This window comes from Pseudorca crassidens, chromosome 9 (genome assembly GCF_039906515.1).
Source record: "Pseudorca crassidens isolate mPseCra1 chromosome 9, mPseCra1.hap1, whole genome shotgun sequence".
Taxonomy (NCBI): Eukaryota; Metazoa; Chordata; class Mammalia; order Artiodactyla; family Delphinidae; genus Pseudorca; species Pseudorca crassidens.
The window spans coordinates 55,467,793-55,488,679 of NC_090304.1; the positions used below are offsets into that span (position 1 = coordinate 55,467,793).

The following is a 20,887-nucleotide window of genomic DNA, read 5'->3' on the forward strand; positions in this document are numbered from 1 at the left end:
TTTGCTGACTTCTGTGGTGTAAATACTCCCACCGTGGTTGATTTCAGGCTAACGTTTTAACAACCAGATTGCAAAACTGAGCCAGTGCTAGTCGACTCCAACACAGCCCTGGGCCGATCCCACCGCAGGTCCCTTCCTTTATCCCACACTGCTGTTCCCCGGCTTTGTAAGGGGCTGTGAATGTGGAGGTCAGTCCCTAACCTCAGAGGAATGATGTCTCCCCTTTGTGCGGGGCTGCCATACCCTCCCCGTCCTGTAGGGGGTGGTGTGGCCTCTGGCTCCAGGTGGAGCCTGCCCTGCCCTGCCCTGCCTCTGAGCAACTGTGTCCCACAGGCAGTGACAGCGGCAGACATGGAGGCCCGGCTGGCGTGTGGCCTCGTGAAGGGCCATGCGTATGCCATCACTGATGTGCGCAAGGTGCGCCTGGGCCGTGGCCTGCTGGCCTTCTTCAAGTCAGAGAAGCTGGACATGATCCGCCTGCGCAACCCCTGGGGCGAGCGGGAGTGGAACGGGCCCTGGAGTGACACGTGAGGCCCGGGGCTTGGGCAAGGACAGGGTGGACTTCCTGGAGGAGGTGGCACCAGGGCTGGGCCTTAAAGGATTTGGGGGGAGGATGACATTAGGAGAAGACTTACTTTGGAGCAGGCATGTGTGTGGGGGGATAGATTCAGCATGGGCAGAGGTCTGGAGGTGGGGATGAGCTGATTCCTGTAGGGGATGTAGAGACCAGTCTTGGTGCTTGAGTGGGGAGGAGAGCAGGGAGGGAGGCCACCAAGGGTGGGAATGGGGGTGACTGCCCTGTGCTTGGTTAATGGCCCTGGTGAGGCCAGGAGAGGAGCAGAGCCTAGGCCCCCAGTGAAGGAGCTCCCTTCACTGAGGGTCAGTCCCCCCACTTGCCCCAAGCCTGCAGCTTTGCTCCCAGACCTCCGGATCCCCGGCATGGTGGCAGCCCACGGTTGCCTGAGAGAGTGGGCAGACAGCACTTCCTGGAGAGGGGCCTGGGCATGGCCCTGGGTGCCCCCAGCTACACCCACACTGATGGAGGCCTAGAGCTGAGCTGTCCCTCATGCCTCCTGACCCTTGCCAGAGTGGCCCTGAGGGCGTCCCTCTGATACTCCTCTCTCTTCCCTCCCCTGTGCTCACATCCCAGCTCAGAGGAGTGGCAGAAAGTAAGCAAGAGTGAGCGGGAGAAGTTGGGTGTGACTGTGCAGGATGACGGCGAGTTCTGGTGAGTGTGCTCTTGCCCTGGGCGGATGTCCAGGGCTGAGAGGGGAGCCTCCTGTGTGCCGGGCAGGAGGCGCTGGACAGGGAGGCGGGAGCCAGGGCTCTAAAAATGCCCCACCATCAACTTGCCGTGTGGCCTCGGATAAGCCACTGCATCTTTTTGGGCCTGTTTCCTCCTCTGTAAAGTGAATTGGGCAGAATGGACCCTTTCGTCCCCATAGCCTCCACTGCCCATGTCAGGGGACCCTGGGCTGCTCTGGTACCCGGGCTGAGCCCTCGGCAAGTAGGCCAGGGTACCAGCAGGTGGGGAATTGACCAGAGGGCAGAGGGCATGCTGGCAGCCTGATGCCGAGAGCAGGTAGGAAGAGGAGAGGCCCTTTGGAAGAGCTAAGACTCAGGGTGCAGAGGAGCCCTTGGGCAAGGACAGAGACCCAGCCCAGAGGCAAGAGAGCACACTTGGGTTTGGGATGGGAAGAGTGAGTTCAGGGAGGTGAGGAGGTGAGCTTGGAGGATGGCAACAGCCTTGCTTAAAGAGCATGATAGTGACTCCTGCATTCATTCACTCCTGCATTCATTCATTCAGCATTCATTCATTCTGCATTTAGCCCTGCTTGCCAGGCTCAGTGTCTTTCTTCAGCAGGACACTTGATTTGGAGACTGAACCACTTCCTGGAGGGATACAGGGTACCCTGTGTGTGGGAGATGTTGTGAGGGCCCCAGGCAGATCCAGAGGCAGATGGCAGTGATCCTGGAGGTCCCCTCCTGCAGGTGTCAGGGGACCCGCTGCAGGAAGCCCCCCAGGCCTTTTGGTGTGGGCTTCTGTGGATGAGATCCACTTTGCCCAGTCTGGCTCAGGGGCCAGTCGAATTAAAACATAGCGGTAGAAAACCCTCATCAGGAAAGGGCTTCCTCCTAAGGCCTTTCTCAGATATGTTCACCCTTGATGCATATATGTGCATATTCTCATATATGTGCACACTTGAAGGTGGGTGGGCACTTCCCTTCCCCCCGCCCAGGCTCCTGCAGGTGTGGCAGTATCCTGGCCACTGCAGCTCGCCTACCAAGGGGTTTCCACCACTAGCTGTGGATGACAATGGATGGAAACTGTAGAGGGCTGTGCACATTAGTTATTCATACTATTAATAATTGTAACGGCCAGCCTTTGGCAACTCCTGTCTGCTGGAAGCTGTATTACATGCTTTTATTGTTATTGCATTGCTCAATTCCTGCACTAACTCTGAGGTAGGCAGCTGTCATTAGATTTATTCCCGTTTTACAAAGCAGGAGACTGAGGCCAAAAGAGATGTGAAGGGTCCGTGTGATGCCATGTCCACACTTGCTGTGTAGGCCGTGGTGCAGAGCATGTGGGGCGAGTGGGCAGGCTGGTGGGCGGGGTGGGGTGGGGAGACCAGCGGCTCAGCCCCTTGCCACGCCCAGGATGACCTTTGAGGACGTGTGCCGATACTTCACGGACATCATCAAGTGCCGTCTGATCAACACGTCTTACCTGAGCATCCACAAGACGTGGGAGGAGGCCCGGCTGTGCGGCGCCTGGACGCGGCACGAGGACCCGCTGCACAACCGCAGCGGGGGCTGCATCAACCACAAGGACACCTTCTTCCAGAACCCGCAGGTGGGCCTCCTTGGGGATCCCCCCCGCCCCCACCCCTAGAGCAACTGTGGGGCCCTCGGCGCCGTCCTGCCACGGACTCCGGCACGACCTCGGGTACATCCCTGTACCTCCGTGGGGTTCAGTGCACCGTTTGTACAGCGGGGTTGGATGGGCGTGTCTGGGAGGTCCTGTCACCCGCAACCTCACAATGTGACCTGCAGGCTCTGAGGACTAATGAGTGCCCTGATAAGAGTTACGGGGACATTGTATTTAGAGGCTGAGCTGGGGCCTCAAACCCCTTGTTTTCACACATGGTGCTGCTCCTTCTGGGGAGACTTGGCCAGGCTGGCTCCCCACGGGACTCCTCCCCTGCGGCCTCCTCGGTCATGACCCTGGCACCCGCCTGGTCCTCACGCCCGGTGTGCCCTCATTGAGCACCAGCTGCATGCAGGCTCGGAGCTGAGCATCCATCGTTTCCCCGAGTCCTCCCACCCCACGTGCGGGTGGACACTGCCAGCCCATCTCACAGATGAGGGACTGAGGCTCGGAGAGGTGACGTGATTTGCCCAAGTTCACACAGCTGAGCTCTGGGCCGAGCTTCGGGAGCCGTTTTCGGTGTGGTCTCACCGTGCGCCCCTCTTCCTCTGCTGCACCCGCAGTACATCTTTGATGTCAAAAAGCCAGAAGATGAAGTGCTGATCTGCATCCAGCAACGGCCCAAACAGTCCACCCGCCGGGATGGCAAGGGTGAAAATCTGGCCATTGGCTTTGACATCTACAAGGTGAGGCCAGCTGGGACCCCTGCTCTGGGTAAGGAGAGTTTGGGCTGCCTGGGCCTGGGGGAGAACACTCTAGAACACTTTGGTCTCCGACATCACCCCTGTTCCCCTGGCCACATTGGCTGATGCCATGGTTGTGCTGTGACACAGGTCCTGTTTCGATCCCCACAGAGGCCCAGCCTGCCTCGGATTGGTCCCACTGGAGCTCTCAGCCTGATTTCTTCTTGCCCAGACACACAGGCTGTTTGGACGGGGGAAGGGGACAATTGCTGGTGGTCGGGCCTAGGCTCTGGGGGGCCCCCCACGGCTTCCTCCCTCAGGGCTCTGGCTCCCCTGAGTTGGAAGCCTTGCTGGGCACTGGGAAGAAGCATCCTGGGCAGAGCCAGGAGGGCTTCCCCCTGGCCACTCCCCTGGCCTGGGCCCCGAGGCCTTCCACACGTTGTGACGCCTCGTGTGTGACGACACGCAGCGTAGCGGGGCGCCGTGGGCCTGCCAGACACCAAGAACCTAATGAAACCAAGTGCATGTGCTGGGCCCACGGCTTGAGTCGAGGCCCTGGCATTTGATGTGCTGGGTCGTATCATAACCGTTTGTCCACGTCAGCATGTTGGAACATTCACTGCGTGCTGACGTTGTGACTTTGACGTGACATGACCTTCGCTGATGTGACTATAGCTTATCATGGCACTTATTCCAGGAATTGTCCAGCATGTCCCGGCAGCTGGTGATGTCATTTCATGGACACATGCTGTGTCCTGCGCAAATAGTGATACTTGATTCTGTTGTGATGTCAGAAACCCCGCAGACATTGTCACCAGGGGGATTCCCATTGCCACCCCTCTCAGTAGCTTTATGAGATATAATTCACATACCATATGACTCGCTCACTTAAAGTGTATTTGTAGAGTTGTGCGGCCATCACCACAGTCAATTTGAGGCCACTTCCATCACCCCAAAAAGAAACCCCGCACCCTTTAGCCGCCACCACCCAGTTGCATCCACCTCCCTCCCCGCCAGCCCTAGGCAGACAGATTCTCATGTACTTCTGACTCTGCAGATACGCCTCTTCCGGCAACGAGGGGGAGATGTGGGGTGCGGGGTGGGGTGAGGGGCTCTGTGTGACCCGATGTCTCCACCCCCGTCAGGTGGAGGAGAACCGCCAGTACCGTATGCACAGCCTGCAGCACAGGACCGCCAGCTCCATCTACATCAACTCCCGCAGTGTCTTCCTGCGCACGGAGCAGCCCGAGGGCCGCTACGTCATCATCCCCACCACCTTCGAGCCAGGACACACTGGCGAGTTCCTGCTCCGAGTCTTCACTGATGTGCCCTCCAACTGCCGGTGCGTGGGGACTGGCTGGGGGCCTGGGTTGGCAGGGCCTAGGTCCACACCAGGCTGGCCCGCAATCTTCAGCCCAGAGATCTTCAGTGTCGTCCTAAGCCGTGGAGCCTGGGCCTCCAGCCTCCCTGGCCTGACATTAGCATCCATCCCCTTTCTTCCCCTTCCTTTCTCCCCTGTCCCAGCCTCTCTTGGCCACACGAAGGAGCAGCTGCTCACGTGTGCAGAGCGCTTCACAGTTTACAAACAAGCTTTCACTCAGCTCATTTGCTCTTCCTGAACCCTCGGGTGGGAGGCCTGACCCCTTCATTTTATAGATCAGAACTGGGGATCGACGTTGGCTGGGGGTGGTTTCTGAGTCCGTGCCACCAGTGGCAGAGTCCGGCTAGGTGGACCCTGAAACCACCCCCATCCCTGCTGCAGTGCAGACCTGTGCGTCCCACACTGCCCTCCCACCTTGCTAGGCGGCCCAGAGTCGGTGCTCCCTGCCCACGTCCCAGACTGGGGGGGCAGCTTGTGGAATTAGCGGACCTCGGTCCCGCCAGTCTGTGCTGTGTTGGGCAAGCCCCTTCCCCCCAGCGATCCTGATGCTTCCTAATCCGTAAAATGGGCAGAGTGGCAGTCACTTATCTCCCAGGGCTGTGTGAGGATTAGAGACAATACCTGTAACATCCCAGCAGAGTGCTTGGCACACAGTAACGCTCGGTACATTGCTTTTCCCTTGGGAGAGGAGGGGGCACCCTTGGGTAGGGATGGGGCAGCGGGAAGCTTATGGGGCTTTGTTTGCCCGAGACAAGCATTGTCTGGACTAAACGCTGCTCTTGACCCCCGCCCCACTCTTCTCGAATCCCCTGACCTTCCGTCTTCCCGGACCCTCTCCATCACCTCCCGCCCCTTCTCCTCTGCCCTGCATCAGGGAGCTACGCCTGGATGAACCTCCCCACTCCTGCTGGAGCTCGCTGTGCGGCTACCCCCAGCAGGTGACCCAGGTGCATGTCCTGGGGGCCGCCGGTCTCAAGGACTCCCCAACAGGTGAGCTTGCCTGGAGAAAACCCCCAGCCCTCCTCCCCTCCCAAGCCACAGACACAGCCTCCAGAGCTCTCCTGCTCTCACTCATTGAATGAGCAAACCCATCCTGACATCCACTTTGGGCCCAGCCCTGGGATGAAGCTGGGCGTATAGAGAAGAACACGCTCTGCCTCCTGCCCTTGGGCGGCTTCCAGTGTGCCAGGGCAGTCAGCCGCAGGGACAGGCAGCCAGGAGGGAGGGCTCAGGGAAGGCTTTTTGGAGGGGGGGCCTTTCTCCAGGCTAAGGAGGTATTAAGGCGTGAAGCCTGGTGAAGGAAGGTAGGGGAGAAAGGTGCTCCGGGCAGGGGGACAGCTTGGTTAAAGGTCTGGAGACCAGAGATTACCAGTGTGTCCCCTCCTGTCTCTGGAAGTTAGGGAGCTGGCCAGGCTCTGGTCTCCCTTCTCCTGAATACACGAGCCCAGGCTTCTGTCTCATCCGGGGCCTGTCCCAGCCCCACCCTCACCCCGTTGCCCACTCCCTCTTTCTAGGGGCTAACTCGTACGTGATCATCGAGAGTGAGGGGGACAAAGTCCGCTCGGCCGTGCAGAAAGGCACCTCGACGCCTGAGTATGATGTGAAAGGCATCTTCTACCGCAAGAAGCCGAGCCAGCCCATCACTGTGCAGGTGACCCACCTGTCTGGGGTCCCTCCTGGGCCCCCCGCCTCATGCTTCCGCACTCAGAGTGGCTGGGCCCAGCGTGGCAGGGCCTTTGACAGGGACCCAGGAACACTGGGTTCTGGTTCCCACTCTGTCCCTGGCATGGTGTGGCCTAGGGAATTCTCTTGCCTGCCCCTCCCGGTGCCCCAGAGTCCCCTCTGTGGGGTGGGATGAGTTGGGTTAGCTGTAGGGATTGTGGGACACAGCAGGGTCAGACTCCTGGCCAGGGACAGTGGGCATCTCTGCCAGTCTTGCCCCAAAGCCTTGGGAGTTGTTCCTTAAATTCCCCTGGTGGCAGATGGTGGGAGTGACTATTGCCTGAGAGCAGGGGATCAGAAAGCCAGGGTCCTGGGCACGGGCTTCCTTCCCCTCTCAGGCCAAGGGGGCCACGGTTCTGAGCTCATTGGCAGGAAGCCCTCTGTCCCTGGGGTCCAGGCCAGCATCTCTCCCGGTGAGAAACCATCTGTAAACAAACGCTCGGGTATCCTGGGGGAGCTACTATAGGGTTTCCAAGTTTTTTAACACTGAGTCCTTCCGGATCAAATCACAGACCCATAGATGTTTGGGCTGGAAGGACCCTTAGGAGCCGTTGATCCAAACCTCATGTTGAAGATGGGGAAACCAGAGCAGGGGGTGTATCACTTGTCCAAGGTCACCCAAGGTCAACAGCAGAGCTAATAATGACAGATTTAACTGTATACATGGAGGGGAGCTTTGACATATGGGAGGAAGCCTGAGGCTCTGGCAGGGGCATGGCCTTGCCCAAGGTCCATGGTGAGGCAGACGCAGGGCTCCTTTTCCTCAGCCCAGCTTGCATCACAGGAAGGGGAGTCAAGGCTCTGCCGCCGCTGTCAGCAGCCCTCAGACCCATAGTCCTTGTCTTGGAGATGGCCCCCAACCATCCTCTGTCTCCCTCCAGATCTGGAACTACCGAGTCCTGAAGGATGAGTTTCTGGGCCAGGTGCACCTGAAGGCCAGCTCAGACGACCTCCAGGCCCTGCACACCCTCCACCTCCGAGACCGCAACAGCCAGCAGCCCAGCGACCTGCCGGGCACCGTTGCTGTGCGCATCCTCAGCAGTGCCTCCCTCACGGCCATCTGACGCCTGCCCATCTACCTGCACCCACAGTTCTCACCACCATCTGCATGTCCCCAGCCAGGCCAGGGACTAACCTGGGAGCCGGGACACTGGCGTCCTTTTCCCAGCTTTTCCACTGACTTGCTGTGTAACCTTGGGAGGTCTCTGTCCCTCTCAAGGACACTTGCCTCAGCGTCCCGAGGACCCCAAAGCATTCCCTTCTCATAGAGGAGTCGTCTTGCCTGAGATTTAAAATAGCCCTCCCTACCCCAACTGCCACCATGGCTAAGGGCCTCTATCCGTTGAAAACCTTGTCCCAAGGCCCTGCTGTCTGCCAGCAGAGTGCCAAAGATGTCACTTGTTTACACACAAACTACCACATCCCCAAGGCCCACTCCTGCCCCTTGTGTCCCAGACCTGCCCCAGTGTCCAAGACTTGCTTTCTTTGTCACCTACATCTGGTTTTCTAGCCACCTTGAAAGGACTCTGGGCTCTTGGGTTCCTGCCCAGGCTAGAATTTGGGAAATGTCCAGGTGACATCTGTCCATTCTCGAATCCCATCCACTCACCCGCCCATCAGGTATTAATTCAAAGGAGATTCGCCAAATGAATAAACGATGCCCATGAGACCCCATGTGGAGCCGGGCCTCTCCTCGCAGCTCTGGGAGACCCGGCGTCCGTCCTGGGCCTCGCCTCTGCTCTCAGGTCCTCTCAGATACAGACGCCCAGAGGAGCTGCAGCCACCTTCTCCTTCTAGGTTCTGATTGCATTCCCAGCCTCTGGTTTAGGGTCCCTGGAGAGGGGGTGGAGAGGAAGGGCGTCCTGCCTCCACTGCCCTGACGCGGGAAGGAGTGTGTCTGATGTAGTGGGCCAGGCGGGGAGAGACCTGAGAGGAGGCACCCCCCTCTGCTGCAAGACCTGGGCTTTTCCCGGGAGCAGGGACTCTGGAGTGGTGGTCTCAGGCCCGCTGACATCAGTTTGCACATTGGGCTTGACAGGAGATGGTAAATCCATTGTCTGACCAGAGGCCCTTCCACCAACATTCCCCTCAAAGCGTAGCCGAGGAGACATCACCCTCTTGCTGCCTGGACCAAAACTCTCCTTTTAGTCCTCAACGTTTTATATTCTTTCCGTTTTAACTCTCAATTTTAACCAGGGGTTTTTAAAGGAAAACTGAAAGCCAGAACCCTTTTTTCTTCTTAAGCTCCAGTTCCTGTGATCCTCTGATTTTATTTTGATCTGCTTGGGGAGGGACGTGGCGAGGTCATACCTTCTCAGAGGAGGTCTGGAGGTGGATGAAGAAGATGGGGGTTTGTACTCGGATGTTTTACAAGCCAGCACCTACTGCGTTCTTGGAGAGTGTTGGTGCTGTGACCATCTTTGGATCTCCCTGTGCCCTTCTCAGGCTCCAGACCAGGTGATGTCAGTGAAAAAGTCCAGTTGGTTCAAGATCAGGAATTCCTGTGGCCTTGCTGGGAGTTCCTTTGGGGAAGCTGACTTTTCAGCTCCAGATCTGGCTCTTGGGTGCAGTGACCTGGCTGGATATGCTGGATTCTTGACCCCTCGCTCTGGCTGGCTCTGCTCCTCTGTCCTGGCCCTGGGTCACGGGAGGGGCCAGGAACTGAATGACAAGGAGGACAAAAGGATTCCTTCTCGAAAAGCTGGGACTTCTCCTCAAGAACCCGAACCTAGGGTGAGGACTTTGCGTGTGACCAGGAGCAAGTTGCTTAAACCTCCTGTGCCTCGATTTCCCCCTCTGCAAAGTGGGGCCAGTGATTATCGTTTGTCAGCACTCTTCCTAGCAAGTGCTGTATAAGAGCAAAACAATACCCTTTCTCTATGTATCTTTGTATCCGTACACACTAGACACAGTCATGTAATCACCACTTCTCAGTGTCTGTTTGAAAGGAAGACTCCTGAGTTGGGTGGAGTGTCGAGGGCCAGATAAGCCAGCTTGGGGCCTCTGGGGCGAACACACGGGTCTTTGCTCAGCCATGTCCACCTGGGCTACGGGGGCAAACCAGGACCAGCTGGAGACCTGTGTGGGCTTTAGCCTGGGGGCTGGGCATTTTGTCAGAACTGGTTCAGACAGCCCTGCCCTTGCTCCCTGCCCCTCTTGGTTGGCTCCTGGCTGTGTGGGGATCCTGGTCCCCCGGAGGCCCTGGGGACTGGGCAGGTGAGGATGGAGCTCTTTCAGGCTGGGACTGGAGGGTGAGTGGGGAGAGCAGCCGCTCTGTTTGCCTGGTGCACCCGGCAGCCCACAGGGGCCTCAAGTCCCCATTTGCAGATGGGTGGGGCCCCTGCTGCACAGCACCCCGAGCTGGGCTGCGTTCTCCTCAGGGCTGAGCGCAGGGTCAGGGGAGTGGAGACCTGTTCCGTTCTCAGAATAAATGTTACCACAATTCCAGAAAGGCCTTCCTGTGTCTGTCTGTCCCTCTGGGGATATGGGACAATGAAGGGAATGTTTCCCAGGCCTGGGTGACTGTCTGTTTAGAGAGTGAAGGAGTTACAGCTGAAGCTGGACCCCGATGCCTGCCTGGTGGGACCGTGCTGGCATTCGGCTGTCCCTTCACCTGGCCTTTTCCCAAGTCCCGGCCCAGGCACGGGGGCGGGGGGAGCAGCCACAGTGCCTGCTCCGGGGCAGCGTACAGACTGGTGGGGAAGACATGCAGAGAACCGGTGGCGAGGCAATGTGGGAGCTCAGGGTGTTCCCTGAGCCTGCTGGGGGCAGGAAGGCCTCGCCCTGAGCCAGTTGTGGAATAGAGGGGGGCAGCCGCATGAAGGGCAGCCGAAAAGGAGATGGGCTTGTGGGGGTACAGGTGGATGTAGGGGATCAGAGTGGAGGCTGTTGAGGGGGAGATGATGGCAGCTCGAGCCAGAAAGGCGAGGGTGGCGGGGAGGAGACACCAGAGGGATTTCAGAGGTAGAGTGGACAGAACTTGGTGGCTGGGTTGGGAGTGGGGAGTAAGGGAAGAGTAAATGCACTAAGACCAAGATTTCCTCATAAGACTGTGAGAGAAGGATGTGCTGAGCGATGTGCCCGCCCTAGCGTAGTGCCTGGCCACTGTTGGGTGCTGAGCAGCTGTGCAGCACCTGGAGGGGACCACACACCCCCGCGCCACTCCCACCCATCCTTCGCAGCTCAGACCTGCGTTCTGCCTGGGGCACCATTTCCTCTTCGGGCCTCAGCTCTCCCATCTGTGTGAGGCTGACACCACTCGCCCCCCCAGTCTGGCCGGCTCAGCAAGAGATGATGAGAGGGGTGGTAGGTATCGAGTGCGGACGGCAGGTGGGAGTCCAGCAGTGGGGACTGTTCAGGAGCAGCTCCGGTCATGGGCACCCAGCCAAGCACACGCCAGCACCCAGGGGTCTTCGGGGGTCAGGATCGTCGGGTCAGAGGGAGCCCCAGCCTCGGCACAGCCGGGGTCCCAGCGCCATCGCTTCCCACCCGCTGCTCCAGGCGGAGGCCGGATGCTCAGCCTTGCCCTCCAGGGGGCGCCGTCGGGCAGCTGTGCCCGGGAGGTGGCGCAGTTGGGCCATTGTTCCCTCCCTGGGTCCCCCACCCCATCCTTTGGGTGGCAGCCAGGTGGCCCCTTCCCTGCAGGCACAGCCCAGTTACAGAGACTCCAAAAGAGTACCTCCCTCCGCCCCGGCCAAACCTGTCCCGGAGAGGCCTGCGTGGCTGGAGCTGCTGCCAGGGTCGCTGCAGGCGAAGGGCCACGGCGTGCAAGGGCCAGGTCTCAACAGGGAGTCCTCGGTGTCACCGTCGTCGCTGATGCTAATAACGAACATGTTGTTCACTCTCTACCCTCCTCCCCTACTGTAAAATCGCATTTTCCACCTCAGTTTGCACGAGCCCCTGGTACATGCAGCGTTGCTCCCAGTCAGCTGCTTTGAGAAGGTTCCCTGCATGATTAGAGACAGCAGGCATCTCGCGCCCCAGCCCCCAGAACAAGCTGTGGGGCAGTGGCGAAGTGATGAACTTCAGGGGGACGCATCTGAGGTGAGCCCTCGGGAAGTGGCCTGGGGCAAGGGCAGTGGCTGTGTGTGGGGGGGGTGCGGGCAGGGCGGCAGAAAGGGCCAGGAGGCAGGGCTTGCTTCCTCCTGCCCTGCCTCGCCTGGTCCTTTGCTCTGAGTCTCAAACAGCCATTTTGCGGAGAAGGAAACAGTCTTGGCAGACAGCAGGCAGGGGCCAAGACTCAGCAAATCAGTGACCAAGTCGGGATCAGAACAAGGTTTCCTGCCCAGGTGCTGAGAGCAGGTGGTAGGCATTACTGCAAATGACAGGAGGCAGCTGAGGCTGGGATGAGTGGCTCCGGGCCTGCTCCCACGCCGGTCGGCAGCACAGCCGAGAAAGACCCCAGTGCCCCGGCCTCCCCGCTGGGCGGCCAGGGCTCCGCCAGGGCCCTGGGCAGCACAGCCCGCCTCCCACGCTGATGTCACGACACCCAGACCTCGGAGGGCCCTCCAACTCCGCCTCCCAGGGGAAGGCTCTGGAGTAGGGAGGAGAGGGCAGCAGTGCCGGCCGGAGAGCTGCCCTGGGCAGGAAGGAAAGGGAGAGACTGAGAGAGAGAGTCACACAGCGAAAGACCGCAAGACCCAGAGAGACCCCCAGAGCAAGTCACGGAGCAAGACAGAAGAAGAGGGGGCTTGTGTCTGCAGATTTTCCCACACCTGCCACCCCAGCTTCCCGAGCCCTCTGTGCTGGTGGCAGCTCCAGCCAGGCCGGTGGGCAGCAGGGACCCAGGTAAGGATGGGCTGCCCGCTGTCCTGAGCCCTGGGAGAAGGGTTTGCTGGACTTCGGGGGAGTCATGGGCTCAGGCCACCCTGGAGCCACGGTCCCCACAGCCAATTGCTCCTGGTCTGGGCCCCCTGCCATCTCTGACCAGAGCTGGGACGGGGGGCAGACATGCTGGGGGTGGCAGACAGAGTCCTCTGTCCCTGACTCTTTGTCTCCTTAGGCCTCTCTCAGCCACTATCTCTTTCTTTATCTCTCTCCTTGGATAAGTCGCTTCCTTCCTCTGTGCCTCAAATTTCCCATCTGTGAAATGGGAGATGAAGCCCCATCAGCCATGGTTGTTGGGAGGACAAGGTAAACTGAGCATGGGTACAGAAATGGAAATACAGTTCTGTGTTCTCTGTTGTCAATTTAAAAAGCAATTAACTTGAACAGGGATTAGTTATTATTTTGAAGAAAAAAAATGTCTATTTTGTAGCTTTTTCCTTACACGTGGCCCTTAAATTCTATGCCCTTTCAACCCCTTTCCACCCACCAAGGCCCTGAAGGCCCCGGTTCTGCCCCTGGCTCTCGGGGCTCACACTGGTGCAGGATGCCAGCACCACAGCTGGGCATCCTCTTCACAGACGTAGCTCCCCATGGCAGCTGCCTGCTGGCCTTTGTTGAATTCCCTTCTCAGCCAGACACCCAGGCCAGGTGCAGGTCTCCAGAAGGACGGTGTGCCTGCTGTATCCCGGAGCCCCAGGGCAGGGGTCAGGGCTCGGGTGTCAGGTAGTGTCATGGGCAGAGGATCAAATGCCCCAGCGCCTCTGAATGCACCTTGTGAAAAATTGATGCTCATCCTGGGAGGCAGGTAGGGGGCCAGAGGGGCCTCATGCCGGGGCCAATGGGCTGGGGCTGCTTTTGATCACCACACTCAGTCCCACGAGTCCTTCCTGAGCTGTCCCTGTGCTGTGTGAGGTGATGGCTGAGCCCCACACCCTACCCTGTATCAACTCCCTCACTTTGGGAGCAGAGGTGGGGACAGACCCTGACCAGACAACAAACGGATATAGTCAGGGCTGGATAGAGGGAAATATTGGGGCTCTTGGCAGCCTGGGGACAGTCAGGGAAGACTTCCTGGAGGAGGTACCATCTAAACTGAGCTGTGAAGCATAGGTGGGAATTTATTAGTCAGAATTCCAGGCAGAGGGTCCAGTGTATACAAAGTCTAAGAGGTATAAAAAGGGCCAGCATATTTCAGGAAGAGTGAGTGCTGAGAACGGCCAAGGGCAGGGGTGGGGAAGGAAGAAAGCAGAGAGAGGCAAGACTGAGACGCATAGTGCTGGGCCTTAAACGCAAGATGGGGGAGGGATTAGAGCCCCCATCCTGAAGGCCGGGGGTGCTCTGGAAGGGTTTTAGGCACGTTGTGTCATGAGCAGGTCATGTACAGCCTAACCCTCCTCTTGGGCCAGGCTGTCCCTGTCACCTGTCACTCCTGGGGCAGCTCTGAGCTGGGTGGCCAGAGACCAAGTCCTAATCCTGAATTTGTCCTGTCCTGCTGTGTGACCTTTGGCAAGCCTTGGTCCCTCTCTGGCCCCTTTGCCCATATGTCCAGGGGAGGGGGCTGGACTTTCTACTTCTTAGGAGCCCTTTGGGAATCTCTGAATAACAGTAGTAAAAAGGGAGCTCAGCTGCTCTGGGCAGTGGAACTGGTGATGGTGGCAGAGGCTCAGGTCACGCAGGCTGGGCTGTGGCCAGAGGGAGAGAAGCCAGGGAGGGTTCCTCAGGGAGGAGGGGCTGGGGCTTTGGGAAGAGCCCAGGTGACCCAGCCAGGCTCAGTGCTTCCAGGGCTGGCTGGCTCAGAGGTTTGACATGGTCTCTCTCCCTGCAGAACTGTGTCTGGCCAGGCGGGCAGTAGGAGCATTTGACCAAGGACAATGGTGATTCTTCAGCAGGTGAGGACTCCTTCATCTTTCTATCAGGAATAACCCTGTTGGGTGGCTCATCGTTCCCTCTCCCATATTCTCTTATCCATGTTCTTAGCTGTAGAATCCCCTCCCTAATCCTTTCTTCTAGAAAACTCCTATCTATGCTTCAAAACCCAGGTATGAAACTTTCCCTGACTCTCTCAGGGCCCATTCTCCCTGTGATGTGTCTGTTGGGGCCTCCCTTTCTCATTGCACTCACCCCACTGGTCAGAAATTACTTATTTATACACATCTCTGAATCCCCAGGTAGTCCAGGCAGTGGAACAGCATGTGCAAAGGCCCAGATGTAGAGAAGCCCTTGGAGAAAGGGAAGACGAAGTTGGCAAGTCTATTGAAGCCAGAGCAGGAAGGGCCTTGAGCCTGACTGGGGAGAAGTGAATGGGGGATGACGTAGCCAGAGCTACAGGCTCCGAGGGTAATATGGGGAAGAAGCAGAGGTGCTGCCCCCGGCTGAGTCCTCCAGCCCCCCTTCCTTCCCAGGGCCACAGTGGCCCCTGACCCTCAGCCCTTCCCCGTGATCAGCCTGAAGCTCTAATGAGCTCCTGGTCTCCAGATTCAGGAATGTGGGCCCTGAGCCAGGTCGGCCTGGCACCAGGCCCTTGGGCTGGTAGGGGTGTGTGCTGTGGAGGCTTGGCCAGTGGCTTCATGTCCTCCAGGACCATGTGGGACCAATGGGCAGCCGTGCCCTGCAGCTGCGTGTTTGAGTGTGAGTTATGTATATGTGTGTGTGTGAGAAGGCAGGCGTCAGGGCAGGATCAGGATAGACAGTCTTCTGTCCTGGGGCTGGAGGAGTCACCCCCTAGAGCCCCTCGGCCTGAGAGTCTCTTCAAAGGCCCATCAGAGATGGCCAAGACCAAAAACAGAAGGAAAAGTCACTGTCACTGAGTGTTTGCTGGGTGCCAGGGCCTGGGCTGCAGGCGGGGCTGGGTGGATGGGGACATTTGCAGACCCCAGAGGGAGGGCCTGGGCCACTCATAGCTCCCACAGCCGCTTTCCCTCGGGAGGCCTCTGACTTGCTGTCCACCCTCCTCCAACCAGCCCCCCTGAACGCTGGCCCATCTCGTCTGGCAGCCTCTGCTGGGAGCAGGTATCTGCAGGTGGACCTGGCTCTGCCCGCCCCTCACACAGAAAGCACATTTCTGTTACTTCTTTGGTCCTGAATGAAGTCCCAGCTCTGGGGAGCCAGCCAGCCACGCAGCTCCACAGGCAGAGCCCGCAGCCCTGGGCTCATCTTGGGCTTTGCTGTTGCTAAGTGTGCGGACCTGGGGCACGCACGTCCTTCAGCCTTCCTGAGCCTCAGTTTCCTCATCTGTAAAACGAGGATAAAAACCCTCCTTTCCCAGGATGGTTGCTGTGAAGATGAAATGCCACGAGGGGTTCAGTCAGAGCGCTTGCCTTTCACCTGCCTACCAGGTCCACCTCCTCCCGCCACGCCTTCCCTGTCCTGAAAGATGGTCGGTCTGCCCGAGCACTTGGTCCCTCTTCTGACTGACTTCTAAGTCCTCTCTGTGGCCACAACTCCCTTTGGGACCCTTCCCTCCTCTGCGCGCACTAGAGTCTGACCGCACGCCACCTTCTTCCCCTGCCTTCCTGGGGCGTCCTGGTGAGCCCAGAAATGGGGGACAGCCTTCATCCTGCTCCCCACGGCCTCCTCAGCTCCAGCGCCAGCACCCGCAGAGATGGAGCTCTGTGCCGAACGAATGAACGATTGTGATTTCACCCTCATTTTGTCCGAGGGGCTGGGGCGAGCATGATACCTACCTCAAAGGGATGTTGGAGAACAAAATATCGTAACACGTGTACAACGCTCAACCCAATGCTGGACACAGCTCAAAAGAGTTTAACGGCCGCGGCGACCACTACTAAAATCATATCAGTAGTGTTCCTGTGTATGAGAATTTCCCATTCTTTTCTCTCTTTTACTTTACTGGGCATAAATATTTATTTGGGATAAATTATTTGAGGAGACCTCAGAGAATATGACGTTTCTTGCCCCGTGTGTAGAGTGGCCCAGTGTGGGACATATCAGTGACAGATACTCACCCATCCCTCCCTCATCCCCTCCATTCATCCATCATGCCAGCCTTTCTGAGCCCCACAGAGTACCAGGCACAGAGAACACTTTCATAAAGTTGTGCTCAGAATTCAAATCTCTTCATTATGAAGAAATGTTATTCATTTGTTGAGGGTTCTAATTCTTCAAAAGTAGCATCCACATTGGTCCTACTATGTGCCAGGTACTCTCTATACATGATCTCATTTTATTGCCGTAAGGCTGTAGGGTAGGGATCTTTGTGCTGATATTGCCGGTGAAGAAACTGAAGCCCAGATAGGGTAATTTATTTTTATTTTTTTTAAGTTTCAGCTATGCTTTTATTTATTTATTTTTTTAACTTCTTTATCGGAGTATAATTGCTTTACGATGGTGTGTTAGCTTCTGCTGTGTAACAAAGTGAATCAGCTATACATATATCCCCATATCTCCTCCCTCTTGCGTCTCCCTCCCACCCTTCCTGTCCCACCCCTCTAGGGGGTCACAAAGCACTGAGCTGATCTCCCTGTGCTATGCGGCTGCTTCCCACTAGCTATCTATTTTACATTTGGTAGTGTATATATGTCCCAGATAGGGTAATTTAGACATGAGCTGGGGCAGGTCCAGACAGGATAGGGAGCCATGCTGGTGAGGGGGGCAGCATGCAGGGAGAAGAGACCTTGGGAAGAGGCTGCTGTGTAGGGCACAGGGCTGTGGCACAAGGAGCAGGCACAGGGCTCAGGGGAGGAGGTCAGACTTCCCCTGCTGGGTGGCATTTGCAGAGCGTGAGCTCTTTCCCAGGCACCCTGTGGTAGGCTGGGCAGACCCATCGTGTTGATGGCTTTGGGAGTAGGTGGGAGTGTCTGGAGGTTCCTAGTGTGCTGGAAGCCACCTCCTTCAGCCAAGTACTCACTCACCCACCCAGCAAAGTGGCACTCAGCCCCTTCTCTGTACCGGGCAGGGCACAAAGGGTACAGAGATAAATTGACTGCTCCCTGTCCTGGAGGAGTTTCCAGACCAAAGAGGGAGGCAGCTCCGAAACACAGCAAGGGTGCCCATGAGCAGAACTGTGATAGCAGGAGTCCTGGGGGTGGAGTAGGGTGGGAGGGAGCCTGGGGATGGGGGAGGCTTCTGCCCCGCCTGCGGTACGGCAGGGTGGGGTGGTGATGTCAGGGAAGGCTCTGAGGCTGTCGTGGTAGCCCCTCACATACAGATGGGGGGCTGTGGTCTCAGGAGGAGGGACTTGCCCCACGTTGCAAGGCCAGCTGGTGCTTGTGAGAACCCAGAGATCTGTGGTACATGTGACCCGCTTCTTTAGGACCTCAGGGAAGTCTGCTGTGCTTCGGTAAGATGTGATTTCTGGCTCTGTGGTGAGGCCAGTGTAGGGACTAGATGTACTTTGCCCAGATTCCTGGATCAGAGTGAAGTTTGAAGATAAATCTGTGGACTGTTGATAACAGTTGGGTTAAGTCTTTTATTAAAATATAATGTTCTTCTTTGTCTGTTGTGACAATTCCTGATTTAAAGTCCATTTTGTTTGATATTAGTACAGCCACCTCAGCTCTTTTTTGGTTACTGTTTTCAAGGAGTATATTTTTCTATCCTTTCACTTTCAACCTATTTGTGTCTTTGGATCTAAAGTGAGTCTCTTGTAGATAGCATATAGTTGGATCATGTGTTATTTTTTTAAAACCTTTTCTGCCGACCTCTACCTTTTAATTGGAGAGTTAAATTCATTTCCATTTAAAGACTTACTTCTTCCATTTTGCTGTTTTTTTTATATGTCATATCTTTCCCCTGTCAATTCCTCTATAATGACGTCTTTTTTTAATTGAAGTATAGTTGATTTACAATGTTGTGTTAGTTTCAGGTGTACAGCAAAGTGATTCAGTTATATACATATACATATATATATATATATATATATATTTCAGATTCTTTTCCCTTATAGGTTACTACAAAATATTGAGTATAGTTCCCTGGGTTATACAGTAGGTACTTGTTGGTTATCTATTTTATAAATAGTAGTGGGTATCTGTTAATCCCAAACTCCTAACTTATCCCTCCCCCACTTTCCCCTTTGGTTACCGTAGTTAGTTTGTTTTCTATCTCTGTGGGTCTATTTCTGTTTTATATTTAAGTGCATTTGTATCTTTTTTTATGATGCCTTCTTTTGTGTTTGATTTTTTTCCCCCACTCTACTGTTTTGGTTCCCTTCTCATTCATTTCTCTCGCTCGCTCTCTCTCGCTCTCTCTCTCTCTCTCTCTCTCTCTCTCTATATATATATATATATATATATATTTCCCCCCTAATAGTTACTCTGGGGTTTACAATTAACACCTTACATTTACAACAATCTAGTGAGGGTTAACACCAACTTAGCTTCAATAGTACATGAAAACGCTGCTCCTATACAGTTCCATCACTCTCTCTTTACAGTATTATTGTCAGAAATTACATCTTTATACACTGTGTGCCCATTAACATAGATTTATAATTGTTATTTTATGCATTTGTCTTTTAAATCACATAGGAAAAAAAAGAAGTGACAAACCAAAAATAACAATAAGGCTGGCTCTTATATTTACCTTTGTAGTTACCTTACTGGGTTCTTTATTTCTTTGTATGGCATTGAGTTACTGTCTGGTGCCATTTAATTTTAGCCTGAAGGAATATTTTTGGCATTTCTTGTAGAGCAGGTCTATTAGGTACCAACTCCCTCAGTTTTTGTTTATCTGGGAATGTCTTAGTTTCTCTTTCACTGTTGAAGAATATCCTTGCCACATACAGAATTCTTGTTGGAAATGTGTTTTTTTCCTTTCTGCATTTTAAATATATTATCCTACTGCCTTCTGGTCTCCATGGTTTCTGATGAGAAATCAGCAATTAATCATATTGAAGATCCTTTGTATATGATGAGTCACTTCTCTCTCACTGTTTTTAAGATTCTCTTTTTGTCTGTCTTTTGATAGTTTGATTATAATGTGTCTCAGTGAGGATCTTTTTGAGTTTATCCTACCTGGAATTTATTGAGCATTTTAGATGTGTAGATTCATATCTTTCATCAAGTTTGGGGAATTTGGGGTCATTATTTCTTCGAATATTCTTTCTGCCTCTCTCTCTCCCCTCCCTCTGGGATTCCCATTGTGCATATATTGGTCCATTAGATGGTGTCCTGTAGGTTTCTTAGTCTCAGCTCATTTTTCTTAATCCTTTTTTCTTTCTGCTCCCTAGCCTGGATATCTCAGTTAAGCTATCTTTGGTTTGCTGATTCTTCTTTCTGCCCTTTCAAATCTGCTGTTGACCCCTCTAGTGAATTTTTCATGTCAGTTATTGTACTTTTCAACTCCAGAATTTCTATTTGGTCCCTTTTTATAATTCCTGTCTCCTTATTGATAGCCTGTACTTGGTGAGATGTTGTTCTGGTTTTCTCCAGTTCTCTGAGCATATTTAAAACAGTTGATTAAAGTTTTTGTCTATTAAGTCCAGTGTCTCGGCTTCCTCAGGGAAAGATTCTATTAATTTCTTTTTTTCCTATGAATGGGCCATGTTTTCTTGTTTCTTTGTACGTCTCATAGTTTTTTTTGTGTGTGTTATTGTTGTTGAAAACTGGACATTTTGATTACTATAATGTGATAACTCCAGAAGTCAGATTCTCCCCCTCCCCAGGGTTTGTTGTTACTGCTTATTGTGAATTGTAATTTTGTTGAGTGACTTTTCTAAACTATTTTGTGTGTGTGTGTGTGTGTGAAGACTAGATTCTTTGTTGTGTGTGGTCCCTGAAGTCTCTAAAACCCCTGGAAAAACAACAAAACAAATAAAAACAATCTCAGACTTTGCAGTTGGGCTGTGTGTATGTTGGCGCATGACTTCAATGCTCAGTCAGGACGTTTACAACTCTGACTTAGCCTTCACTCCCTGTCTGCATGGAGCTTGAGGTCAGTCAGAGGTGAGAGCTTAGGCTTTCTCATACTTTTTCTGAACATTTGTCCAAACCTGGGTGTGTACGTGGTCTTCTAGATTCCCCAGTATATGCTGAAGCTTTTACAAAGCCCTTTTTCCCTGGTGCATCTCATTCCCCTGCCTTTCTTCCAGGCTTTTTGGAGTGTCTATTGTTTGTTCCAACTGATTATTTTTTTTCCCCAGGTGGTAGTTCATTTGCCTTTGGATGTTTTTGACCAATGCCCTCCATAGCTACTTCTCTACCCTGGGGTCCCTAGTTAGGGAATAAAGACAAACCTTTAGCATTATTCCTTCAGGGGTCCCCCAGACAGGTTAAAACCATCAAAATTCTTTGATAAAAAGGTCTGTTCTGCTCCCTCTGACCCCAAAAACCCACACCAGGGATACAGGCTGCCATCCCCAAGGTGGGGGGTGAGGGAGGATGG

General features: G+C 54.9%; 1 protein-coding gene across 4 annotated transcripts in view; it reads left to right on the forward strand.

Moving 5' to 3' along the window:
- Positions 1 to 10,169, forward strand: part of CAPN5 (calpain 5) — a 57,995-nt gene extending 47,826 nt beyond the window's left edge. For all 4 annotated transcript variants that reach the window (XM_067750448.1, XM_067750450.1, XM_067750452.1 and 1 more), the window contains exons 6-13: positions 334 to 527; positions 1,151 to 1,228; positions 2,662 to 2,857; positions 3,496 to 3,618; positions 4,761 to 4,957; positions 5,871 to 5,986; positions 6,511 to 6,647; positions 7,600 to 10,169. In XM_067750448.1, coding sequence (XP_067606549.1) covers positions 334 to 527; positions 1,151 to 1,228; positions 2,662 to 2,857; positions 3,496 to 3,618; positions 4,761 to 4,957; positions 5,871 to 5,986; positions 6,511 to 6,647; positions 7,600 to 7,782 — 1,224 coding nt within the window. In that variant the 3' untranslated portion in view covers positions 7,783 to 10,169. The remainder of the gene's footprint in view (positions 1 to 333; positions 528 to 1,150; positions 1,229 to 2,661; positions 2,858 to 3,495; positions 3,619 to 4,760; positions 4,958 to 5,870; positions 5,987 to 6,510; positions 6,648 to 7,599) is intronic.
- Positions 10,170 to 20,887: the final 10,718 nt, after the last annotated feature.